The sequence below is a fragment of the Protopterus annectens genome, chromosome 8.part0 (assembly GCF_019279795.1).
Source record: "Protopterus annectens isolate FY-2018-M chromosome 8.part0, PAN1.0, whole genome shotgun sequence".
NCBI lineage: Eukaryota > Metazoa > Chordata > Ceratodontiformes > Protopteridae > Protopterus > Protopterus annectens.
This window is the reverse complement of record NC_056741.1, coordinates 903961086-903974232: the sequence shown is the minus strand read 5'-3', so window position 1 is coordinate 903974232 and position 13147 is coordinate 903961086. Positions and strand designations below refer to the sequence as shown.

Sequence of the window (13147 nt, the reverse complement as noted above, 5' to 3'; positions counted from 1 at the left end):
TGCTTTTTGCACACACAAAGAAATAGAATACGTCTCAAATGGTGCCAAAAAAACAAAGACAACTGCTATGAAGATCTTCAACAGAAAAGACATTTCATATGTAACTAACTGCTGAATGCTCCAATACACTTGCATAGGAACCTGTGCATATGATGGGGACAAATCAGGAAGCCAATATGCATGACTTCTAATTGTTCTGCCTAAAAAGGAAGATGCCAAATAACCAAACCATTTTCTGTAAAGACACAAGCATCTTAAATTCAAAGTCTAAAAAAAGTTCTTCCTGGACAGCTTATAATTTACTATACAAGCAAAAAGACCACACTATATAAAGTATAAATCTTGGCAAATTCTTTATTTAAAATTACGGGAACGAGGAGTTCAAACATCTCAACATCTTTATTGAATGATCTCTTAAATAAAAAAGTGCATAGAAAATAACAGGTTTAGAAATATACAAATATTTACATTTCTGTACATTATCTAAGCAGTTTCCACAAATCTAGAAAACACAAACCCAGAGACTAGAAAAACAGGAAAGAGGAGGAGGAGGAGGGCAAAACCATCTCCTTCATAATGCACAGACTGAAGGGGATTAGCGGCACAATGGCTAACATAATATGCTATTCTGTGCCGTAGACTTGATATGGACCCACAAATATAGCCGTAGAGTGGGTAGCTAAGAGAACATATCAACATTTCTGGATGGCAAACTTAACAGTGCTTTTGTTTTACAGGGCACTGAAAGTCTACAGAATCCAAGGAACAAAGATGACAGTTTGAGATGAACTTGAGTTACTACTAAGGGGCCAGAAAGGTCTATGGGAATTAAAATTCCTTGTGCCTTGCATTCTGCAAACTTAAACTCTTAGTTGAAATAAAGACTAATGATCCTAACCAATGTGTACTCCTAACAGAAAAAAGAAGCTGCAGAAAATTAGTGCTCAGTCTAGTACACAGGAAGGGGAAGAAACCAATCAACTTTTAAGAGTGCTGGAGTAACATCCCCTTCTTTATCTAGCCAGTGTAAAGTAAATAGTACTCTGTTTCCCATCGGTATCTTATTTGCAAAATTTAAATTGCACAGTTATGTTACCTACTGTCATGATATGGCTATATAAAACTGTGGAGGTACATATTGTTATGGCAGGGTAAGAGACTAAGCTGTGAGTAAAAACACATATGAGTGCACAGAAATGCGAAATAATGAAAGAGTAACACTAGCAGAAAAAATGAGAAACTTCTCTATTAAGAAAGGTAAAGTGACAGAATAAGGTGCCGTGCAGTACACAACTGTAAAACAGACTGTGAAGAGACATTTTCTGTTCTGAGAAAATAAAATGGCACCTTGAGGTACAAGATATTGCACAGAATAAACACAGAAGCTATAAAATACATCATATTTATTCTAGGATAACCTTGTTTTCCACTTTCACTGATTTCAGACATTTCCTGCCCAAGAAATCTAATTAGGCAACGTACCACTCTGTATTTTCTTACACTCCACTCTATTTGCTACCCTAATATCCAGTAAATCAGTTTACAGGACAAAAGCAGGCAAAAATGCAGGCAATGCAGAGAAGTCTGTTCTGGATAAAACAAGCAACTGATTAGAATCTATACTCAAGAATATGGAAGATGTTTGCAGCTATATATTCTAATGCCAGACAATAATGTCTAAAAGAAACAAAGTTTCTACTTGTTCTCTGAAAATTACAGGAAAGGTGCTTGAATGCATTGTATGAGTTTGGACATACTGCCTTCATCGACAGTGGCCACTGTTAATACAAACACTAACAGTACAAGAATAAGCTAACAATGTTAGCTGCCCCATGACTCAACACTTTCTGCCTAGTTGAAGACCATTTTTAAACAACGTACCATACAAACATATGAAAGGCATTAAGCTTTATATGTTTCAGCGCAAGTGGTCAAAGCTGTTCATTGAAACACACTTTTTTAACTAAATAATCCACTGACAATTTCAAATCAAATACAGTGAAGAAAATGTTAACAGCTAAACATTTTGCAGAGAGGTAAATCTCATGTCCCATATGCCTGACACTTAAACACTATAACTTTTAGGTTATATAATCTCAGAGGAGGAAAGATAACCTCTCCCTTTCCCCTAGGAAGTATCGCTAGGAAGTGTTACTTGAACAGCAGTATTCAAGTAATGGGGACTGAGGGGCACAGCCTCAATATGAATAGAGCAGAGAAAGAACATTCCCCCCTCCAAAAGTAAGTTTAGGTGACACCATTTCAGTCATTGTGTCTAACTTGGTGTTATGCTGATTCAAATGAAATTGTTTTGGCAAACTCACCATCAGTTATACAATGCAATTCCATGAAGCTGGGTTTGCTTACTCAAAAAACATTCATGCATTAAAGTGGTACTTTACCTTGAAATCCTGCCTTACCAAATGTACAATGTTATATTTCTCTTCTCCGCATTCACACTAAAGTAACACTGTACAGTGATCCTGTACTGAAAAATTACCATTCACATGTGCTGGTAATCCTGTTACTACCTGCAACTTAATCTATCCTCTAATATTGCTATATGCCCACTGCCTCCAATACTACTAACACGCAAAAGTGTAGACACCCGTATTCAGAAGATACTAGATAGCACTCACTAAAACTGCACAGGCCTTTCTGATATTAACTGCAGACAATATAAAGGTTAATTATCAAACATCTGCAGCCAGATGGTCATTCTGCCCAATGACAATAACTGTCTTAACTTTTAATGATTTGGTATAATCCAAGTGCTGTACAGAAATTTAACCAAAAAAAAAAAAAAAAACATGCCAGTCTCTAAGTCATAATAACAATGGCAAATTATGCTAATGTCAATTCTGTAAAAAGGACAGGCAAATCCCCACAATGGACAAACTTACAATGATTCAGTTTAACTATAACAATGGACACAAATCAGTGCACAGGAAAAAAAAAATAAGAAAACCCTTTATGGTTAGGAAGCATTCAATGATTTCCATAAGAGTGCATTTTTACATAGTCTCTGCAACCATGTGGATTTCTTTAGTAGGTTTGAAAACTAACCATTTATTACTGCTGTGTTCTGCTCCAACAGAAGCAATCACTAACATGAGAAAGACAATTTACACTGGATTAAGCCAGCCACAAAATTAAGAAGCAAATGTTTGGTTTTGTATTGCAATGAAAAAACACTAACTGAAATCTCTTCAAAATACATTTCTGTCCCATACACTGGCAACGGAATGTGAAGAATGGGCAACTTAACTTGCACAGCAAACCCTTGAGATTTAACCTTTTCAGCCTGCCTGCATCTGTAAAGCAAAGGCACTGCACATGCCAGGTCCAAGATCATATATGCAGAAAACTATAAAATGATGCAATTGGACCTACAATGAACTTACTAACATTGAAAAACCTTTCTGAAATAGGCAACAAGTGATCTACCTGTTCTGTAAATCTGCAACACTTTATCTCACATACCCACTAAACTAAAACGATAAATTATTACAAAGAGGCACGGGAATATTTCAGGTACAGCTGCTGGCTGGAGGTACAAATACTACATCTGAATTCCACTGTAAATATACCTAATATTACTGCAGTCACAATGACCCTGACAATCAGAACAGCATGTATCACCAAATTTTAGAACAGCATAACTGACTGAAACAAAGCTGAAATCTTAATACTAATGCAGTGATCCAAAGAAATGGTTACTAGGCACTGCTTTCTTAATGCCTGCAGCTTTCATTTAGCTTTTTTAAATAAAGGGAAACAGGTTTATATAATTTTGAGGCCTATCACCCACAAAATAGGGCGACTTCCGAAATGTAGTGATGATTACTACAAGTTTGTCCTCTCCCCAGTCATTTTTTTTATATTAAAAATAAATATAGACAAATTAGTAACCTTGGGTTACACAAAGCTAAAGTGGCAACATTTTCAAAAAAAAAAAAAAAAAAAAGGCAGCATAGGACTTAAACAATGGAGAGAAATGACAGACTGCTCAAAATTACTACGTAATGGAAAATGTTGCAAAACATCTTCGGTGTCTCTGCTGTGCACAAAGCCCAGACAAATGACTCTGCTTTAAAAGTACATGGCTCAATTACACCAGGGTCGAAGATTACATTTTCTTTCTGATGCTTTCCTCATGTAACTCTGACAAGAAAATGACATTTAAAAACCTGCACGCCCCCTCAAATTCCTGAGAAATGTGCTGAAACCCTGCAAAATAGAGCAGTTTCCACAGCTTAGATCTTACTACATTTCACGGTGGAAATCTAGCACAGAAGTTATCACTGTTGCTCAATTTGGTTTTGGATGGTAATTTCCATACCTGCTTTAAACTCTGCTCATCTCAGTGTTTTAGTGATGGCTCGACAACACACAAATGCTAAAAACAAACTATAACAGCAGTAGGCTTGTGAAAACACTGCCCTCAAAAATGAAAATACATGAAGTCCATTCTGTGAAATGTGAGGTTGTGAATACCCAGACACATCAAAACTCTGCTATCTCCTGGATTTTGTCAGGGTACAGCTGATCATCACAGCATTGCTGTTAACAGATTTTTCCAGAAAAATCAAAGTCCCTGTCCTGCTTCACTTCACTGAACAAACTGAAATGTCTGCATCTGGTGAAGGATAATGAAGATACTCTTTAGTCACACAAGTGGGAAAATGGCAAGCATAAAGAAAAGCAGGGTGTACGTTTGTGACCTTGGAAATGGTTTCAGCAGATGAAAGACAGGAAAGGAAAGGAAAACAAAAGCTAACAAACGAGACAAAAGGCAGATATAAAATAAATTATTCAAATTTTGAATCTGTAGACTATTCTTTACAAAAATGCCACTGACCATCAGCAGGATGCTAAAAACAAACGTTCCTAGCACAAACAGGCTGAGCCTGCGCCTTTTTTTTTTTTTTTTTTTAAATTGTGATGTGCTATTAACTACACTGCAGCAAACAGCACTGCTCAATATGGCAGATTTGGAACCTAGACCTCAATGGCCTTTACAAAGGTGCCAGATAACACAGTCCTGTAGTTCTCCATACAGAATTTCTTATCTTGTCACGGGCCTGAGTAATACAGAGACCAGCTCATCATCCCTTCTTAGTTTAAGAACCTTCTGCATCGCTTGGCCCCACAGTTGCAAGGCAGCTTGTTGCTGGCATCTTCAATTGGAAATTTATAGTCATACGTTAGCTCTTCCCCACGATAAATTTTGCGTAGAGCAAAGATAACAATGTGTTTCTGTCCTTCAACATTGATGACACGCGAATAACAGTTTGGTTCACATGAATGGTTAATAAATCTAGCTGCATTTCCATGCATGGTAGCATCAACAACGTCAAAATCATCGATCCGAAACATGTAGCATCCAATTCCCTGCAAGTGAAACAAACAAATGAAATAAGGCAAAATCTTAGAGAACAAAGAAGGAATCTTGAGAAAGCATACTCATGACTATATGACAGAAAAGCAACTAATGATTTCATAGACAAGGAGATACTAAGCGACATGTTAGTGCTACAGAGAGTAGTTAAATCTGCAGCTGCAATTCCATTTCAATCATACTAAAATCACCTCAGCCCTAAGCTGTGCAGTTCTGCCTGGTAAGGATACAGGTACTCAACAATAAAACAGAATTTGAAGGGTCTGTTTTTAAAACTGACAGTTCACATAAGATGCGTTTTCATCAAATGGCACACACAATACACCTGTGTGAGATATCACAGCAGTTAATCTTTGAAGACAAGTCAGTGAAGCTGTACAACTAATATTTGGATTTACTCACCTCTGAAGTTCACATGTTCCAGCCATTTTCTACAACTGTTCCAACTGCAAGCATGGGTGAAAGAGGATCTCAAGCTGATGAAGGAAATAACATTTGCAGGCACAAAGCTTCCATGTGAAAACCTCAGTCTGCCCCCACTGAAGTACAAAATGAGTCCTGATTCTTCAAACATTTAAATATGATTCCGACACTGATGCAAAAGTTGTGCATTTACCATAATGATAGATCTGTGTTGTCAGATTTCATCCTTCCTCAACACATGGGCTTCAGATCGGACTTAGGCTGCTTTTAGACTTCAGGATCCACAGCTCAGGTTTCTCCCCTTACCCATAACCTCCTCCTGTCCCAAAGACTACCTCAAATTGAGTCTGACTACAATCCAATGACACAACCATATTAAAAACTCATCATCATCAGCCCCCTTTTTCCCATATTTGTACACGGGGTCAGGGTATTGTGTTAACTGTCACCAACTCTCTCGATTCAGTGCCACACTCCTGCCTTCTTCAACACTCATGCCTGACTGTCGCAGATCTTCTTTCACACAATCCATCCACCTCTTTGCTGGATGTCCTCGCTTCCTCTTACCTTCTTTCCTGTCTGTCCCAAATCTTCCTCACCAGATTGTCTTCTGCTTTTCTACACATGTGCCCAAACCACCATAATCTGCTCTCTTTGATCTTTTCTGCAACTGGAGCTACTTTGGCTTATGCTCTTTTGTCCTCATTTCGTCCGTCCCACAGTGTGCATCCTATCACCTTTCTCAGGCACTTCATTTCCATCACCTCTAACTTCTTCAGATGTTCTGCCTTTACTGCCCAGGTTTCTGTACCATACAATTGTACTGGTTGCACCACTGTCTTGTACACCTTCATTTTCAGCTTCTTTGGCATTCTTCTGTCATAGACTACACCTAATACTCTATGCCAGTTGGCTGCAGCCCCTCTGATTCTAGCTTTGACCTCTTCAGTCAGACTAACCTTCTCCTCAACTACTCCTCCCAGATACCTGAAGCTGTTTACCTGTTTCACTATCTTCCCTTCTACCTCTATTCAGCTTCTTCTGATTTCCCCAATTTGATGCCATTACCACCATCTAATCTGTGCTTAGTTTCATCCCATGTGCCTTCAGATTTGCATTCCATTCTCCTATCCTTTGCTGAAGTTCTAGCTCAGAGTCTGCCTGTACTGCCACATCGTCTGCATACAGCAGTTTTGTTGATTCGTTCTCTCCAACCTGTTTGCTAATATAGACCATCACCAATATGAACAGCAGTGGGCTCAGAGCTGAACCCTGATGTACACCCACTGGGAACCCCTCTGTGAGGCCTAACACTGTTCGTACTTGAGTCAATGGGTCCTTGTACATAGCCTGCACTAATTCTACCAATGCTTCTGGGAGTTCAAACCACTGCAGTACTGCTCAGATCAGCTTTCTTGGGACCTTGTCATATGCTTTTTCCAAGTCTAGGAATGCCCAGTTAGACACACTCCTCATCTCTAGCTTTATCTATCTCAATGCAAACATTGGGTCAATTGTGCTGCACCCTGATCTGAATCCAAACTGCTCATCTCCCATCTTACATTCTACTACTCTGCGTATCAGTTTATCAATCGTCCTCTCCAGAACTCTCACGCAGTGTGATAGGAGTCTGATGCCTCTGTACTGCCCACAATTGTGGATGTCCCCTTTGTTCTTGTACACTGGCATGAGTATGCTTATTCTGCAGTCATTTGGGATACACCTTTCTCTCCACACTGCTTTTAGTACCCTCAGTAGCCATTTCTCCCCTATCTCACCCAGGATCTTTATCATATTTGCTGTGACCTCATCTAAGCCTGCTGCTTTTCCTGACTTCATCTTCCTTAGTGCTGTTCTTAATTCTTCTAGGGTGGGCTCCTCTTCTTCTCTCATTGTAGGCTGTTTCTAGGGCAGTAGAGCTTCTGTAGGGTTTTTTCATTCAGAAGCTGCTGGAAATGCTCCTTCCACCTGCTTTTGATGTCTTCTGGGCTGGTGAGCAGATTGTTGCTGGCATCCCTTATGAAGGGTGTCTGACTATTCTTTATCTTTCTGTCTTTGGCTTGCAACTTGATATAGTTTCTTTGTGCCCCTTACTAAGTCACTTTCCAGAAGTTGGCACAGTGCCTCCGATGCCCTATTCTTTGCTATTGCAACTTCTTTCTTAGCTTCTTTGTTAGCCAACTAGTAGTCCTTCTGTCTCCCACTTCTTCCTGCACTCTTTTTTTTCTTTGATGACTTCCTGGACTTCTGCATTCCACCACCAGCTTTTCTTATGTACATTATTTCCATACCTGGTTGGGCCACATATCTCTTCCGTAGTCCTAACACATGCTGGTTTTAGGCGCTGCCATTCTTCTTCAACTCCACCTATTTCCTCCTCTTCTTGGGGTGCTAGAACATGGAGTAATTCCTTGAACTATTGTACTTTCTCATCAACTTCCAGGTCTTCAGCCTGGTCTCTGTCGACCTTAGAGCCTTCTCGGACCACTGCTTGCAGCTGATTGTGGCAACTAGCGGTTTATGTTGTGGGCCAACTGTTTCACTGGGGATGACTTTGCAATCAAGGATTCTGCTCCAGTGCCTTTTCCTTACTAGGAGGAAGTCTACCTGAGTTACATGTTGACTACTCTTGTATGTGATCTTGTGACTCTCTTTCTGAACCATGTGTTGGCTACTATCAAACCATTTGCCAGACAGAAGTCTAGAATAGCTTCTCCTCCTTTATTCCTGTTGCCCCACCCATGTGGACCCAGGCAGTCCTCATATCCTGTATAAAACAACAAAAACAGGACCAAAGAGTACAATTTGATGCCAAAAACAACTGTTGTAAGAATCAAAATAAGATTAATGTCATCAAATATCCAGGCTTCAGGTAAAAAAAACACTTCACTGTAAGAAAAAAGTAAGAGTTTTTACAAACCTATAGATCGCTTCATAAGACTAACTTAATGTAACATCACTCCACAATTTAAAGCACTCCGTATCCAATCAGTAGCTCTACATAATTAAACACATATCCCTAATAAAAAGCACATTTATATAGTATAAAAATCATTAGAACTTTATGAGTAAATAAACATAGTAAAAACATAGTGACATTTCAGTGCATCAAAGAACATCCCTTAAGAAAAGATTTCAAGGAGGTGGCCCCATTAAGACCTGGTGGTTTATCTGCTTGTAGCATCAAAATTGTACAGTTGTGTACACTTAACATAAATGTAGATGTTCGAGTGTATTCACTGTTGCAGTCATTACACTTGGGTTATCCTGCTGGCAGGCTACCCGCAGTCGGCCTGATTCCAAAGTCTAGGTCCGGCGTCTGTTGCTGTCGCCTCTTCCCTGACGTCAGTGCGCCAGGGGTATAAAAGATGCAGCCGACGCCATTTTCTTCAGTTTTTCTTGCCCCAGATGTCAGGTGCCCCCAAAAAGGTAGGCTAAATAAAATTATGCCAATAATTATGCATGCAGTAAAATAAACATTTCCTTCATCTATAAGCAAATACACCACATAGGTTGTATAAGATAGAGAAGTATAGGTAAGTCCCAGCAAAGAAAAGGGGGATGGTGGGTGGGTAACCTGGACTGCAACAGTGAATACACTCGAACATCTACATTTATGGTAGGCACACAACTGTACTATGTTCATCGTGTTTCACTGTTGCAGTCATTACTCTTGGGTTGAATCCCAAAGCTGAGGTTGGGTGGATGGGCCTAAATAGGATTAGGAGAGGCTATAAGGCCTTGCAGAACTGCAGTGGCGAAGCCTGCTCTAGATTTAGAGTAGAGAGGAAAATGGCAGTGCTTTGTAAAAGAGTGCACCGAACTCCAAGTTGCAGCCTCTAAAATGTATTTGGTTGGTACTCCTCTGAGAAAGGCTGCTGAAGTGGCTGTTGCCCTGGTAGAATGAGCCCTAATGCCCTTGGGCACTGATTTGCCATGTTGTGAGTAGCAGAAACTAATGCAGTGGCCTATCCATTTTGCAGGCTTTCCTTGAGATCCTGCAGCATATGCCACTAAAAGTTGCTCAGTTTTTCTGAAAGCTTTAGTTCTGTCCAAGTAGAAGTGTGGTTGTCTGTGTATGTCCAAGGAATGCAGAAGTCTCTCACCCTTTTTCTGTGGGTTTAGATAAAAGGTAGGCAAATGAATGGTTTGGTTAAGGGCCACACTGGAAACTAATTTAGGCATAAATTTTGGGTTCGTCCTTAGAGAAACCCTGTCTGGATGGAAAATGATGAAAGGTTCCACAGCCATGAGTGTGCCTGTAACTCTGAAACTCGTCTTGCAGAGGTTATTGCTAGGAGCAGAGCTGTTTTCCAAGATAAAAAATTTATATCAGCTGTATTGGCTGGCTCAAAAGGCGGCAGTGTGAGTTTATCAAAGACATAATTGAGGTCCCATTGCATGTATTAGGGCTCTCCTTGGAGTCTTATGTTTTTGGCCTCTCTGAGGTACTGCCTTAGCAATGGATGGGAAAAAATAGGAGGTTCCATATTGTAATGAGCTGAAATGGCAGAGGCATGAATTTTAATTAATGAAAAGGATAGGCCTTTGTCCAGCATCTCAGTTAGGTATTGTAAAATCTGAGGAACATTTGGTACAGATGTGTCAATTCCTTGTGCCTGGTTCCAAGCACAAATCTTTTCCATTTGTCTGCATAAGATTTTCTGGTACTGGGCCTTCTGGCCTCCAAAATAATATCCATCACTGCTTTAGAGAGAGGAGTGTTTTGAATGGTTACATTATCCGCCATGCTGCCAGATTTAGGGTCCTGAGTTGGCTGTGCAGAATCTGATTGTTTCGCTGGGTCAGTAAGTGAGGAATTAGTGGCAATGTCCAGGCTGGGCCTTGAGACCAGCTTTTTAGGATTGGGTACCAGTGCTGGTGTGGCCAGTCTGGGGCAATCAGAATCATTCTTGGCTTCTCTTGTCTGACCTTTAGGAGTACCTTGGGGAGGAGAGGCACGGGAGGAAATGCATATACTGTTGTTTTCTAGCTGAATGACAGAGCATCCACTTTCCATGCTTGCTTGTGATAAGTCCTTGTGCAGAATTTTCTGTAGTTGGCAGTTGTGAGGGTAGGCAAATAGAACTGTGTCCGGGCATCCTCATCATGCTGAAGACTCGTGGATCCAGTTTCCACTCATGGGGATCCGTGAGGTTTCTGCTTAGTTCATCTGCCAGAGTATTGTTCTTTCCTGGCAGGAATTGTGCTTGCAGGTGTACTTGATAAGTCAATGCTGTGTCCCACAAAGTCATGGCTTATCTGCATAGGGAGTAGGAATGTGTGCCTCCCTGCTTGTTTATGTTCCACATGACTGTAGTATTGTCTGTCCTTATCAGTAGTTGTCCTGGATGGAGTAGATCCTTGAAAGCTGTCCGGGCATTCTGAACAGCTAGCATCTCTTTTTGATTGATATGTAGATGCATTTGGCTTGTGGACCATGTGCCCTGAATACATTTTCCTGCCATGTGTGCTCCCCAGGCATAATCTGATGCATCTGTTGTTACTGACTGCCTGGTTGTGGTTAGAGTGAATGGCTGTCCCTTGTTGAGGTGACAGGCATGTGCCCACCATCGAAACTCCTGTTGCAGGCAAGAATTGAGGGGAATTAATGCTTCCAGGCTTTGACAATGTTGAGTCCAGACACTTTTCAGGTACCATTGAAGTTTCCTCATATGCAGTCTGGCATATGGAATTAGCAGAATGCAGGATGCCATGAAGCCCAAAGCCTGCAGAATTTTTCTTGCAGATAACTGGGTCTTTGTTGCCAACATTTTGAAGTAAGAAGTTAGTTGCCTTTGTTTGTCTGGCGTGAGATAAGCCATCTGGGCAATTGTATTTAGGCTTGCACCCAGGAATATTATGTCTTGAGAGGGTACTAGTTTTGATTTCTTTTCGTTTACTGTGTACCGTAGGCAAATTAATAATCTTTTTACGAACGCCAGATGCTTTAGTAGAGTGTCCTTGTTCTCTGCTTGTATAAGGCAGTCGTCCAAGTAAGGATATATTTGAATTCCTCTTTGTCTGCAAAATGCAATTACTGGTGCCAGGCATTTTGTGAAGACCCTGGGCGCAGTAGATAAGCCAAAGGGCAGTGCAGAAAATTGGTAGTGTATTGAGCCAGCTATGAATCTGAGGTATCTTTTGCAAGATTGTCTTATTGGGATATGCATGTATGCCTCTTTTAGGTCCATAGTTACAAGCCAAGCCTTCTTGCCCAGCATGGGCAGAAGCTGCTGCAGAGTTAACATTTTGAATTTTGGAACGTCCAGAAATGTGTTTAGAAAAGACAGGCCCAGTATTGGTCTCCAGGCTTTGTCCTTTCTGGGTACCAAGAAAAGTCTCGAGTAAAATCCTTGTCTCTGCTCTTGCTGTGGCACTTGCTGAATGGCCCTCATGTTCATAAGGGACGAAACTTGTTTTTGTGCCTCTACCCATTGATTGTGTGGCAGGTTTGGCATACCTCTTGCCTTTGGCAGGGTGTGAAAGTGGAACCTGTAGCCCTGGGACACTATATTCAATACCCATTTGTCCTGGGTGATCATTTGCCAATTTTGAAAGAAAAGTGCTAGTTTTCTCCCTAAGGGGGCTGCAAGAAGATAAGTGCTTGGTGCTGGCAGAGGCAAGTCATTGGGACTGTTTCCTGTATGGCTGTGCTTTGTCTTCTCCACTTTTGGAGGGAGAAGCGCCCCACTGTTTAAGCCTGTATGAGCCCTGGGGCTGGGATCTGCCTCTGGGACGTCTGTATCTGCCTCTTTGTGACCTGTCCGACACTGGAAAGGACCAATTCTTTGTAGGCCAGTTCCTGCTAAATCTTGGTGGCTGAACCTGTAAAAAATCCTTTACTGTTTGCCTAGATTTCGCTTTGTCCTCCATTTTCTTCAAAACCTCCTCTGCTTTAACACCAAATAAAGTATCATGCTGTAATGGAGCATCTAATAATTTTGCTTTAACATGATCAGGCAGATTTTGTTCCTTTAACGAAGCATCCCTCCTAATGGCAGAACCCGTAACTGCGGCCCTGCAGGAGGCCTCCAGAGAATCAAAACCACATTGCAAAGTATGCTTTCCCACTTGTTCAGCTGCATGCAGTAAATCCTGCATTTCCTTATTTTCTGCACAATCAGAATTGGCCAACATTTTCTGTTTTAACAGTGACATTAAGTATTGCTGATATTTAATCATATGAAATTGACAATTTAGAACCCTCACAGCCAAAGTAGTTGAAGTGTAAACCTTTTTCCCCCCATCTGTCTAGTGCCCTTGAATCCCTGTCAGAAGGGATAGGGTTTTTTGCAGTAGCGGCCTTAACCCCTTTGGGAC

At 40.8% G+C, this 13147-nt stretch overlaps 1 protein-coding gene across 1 annotated transcript in view; it reads right to left on the bottom strand.

Annotated features, from left to right (window-relative positions):
• Positions 1-336: 336 nt before the first annotated feature.
• Positions 337-13147, bottom strand: part of KMT2B (lysine methyltransferase 2B) — a gene marked incomplete in the record, with an annotated part of 4527268 nt that continues 4514457 nt past the window's right edge. The window contains 1 exon segment of the mRNA XM_044079325.1: positions 337-5394. Coding sequence (XP_043935260.1) covers positions 5119-5394 — 276 coding nt within the window.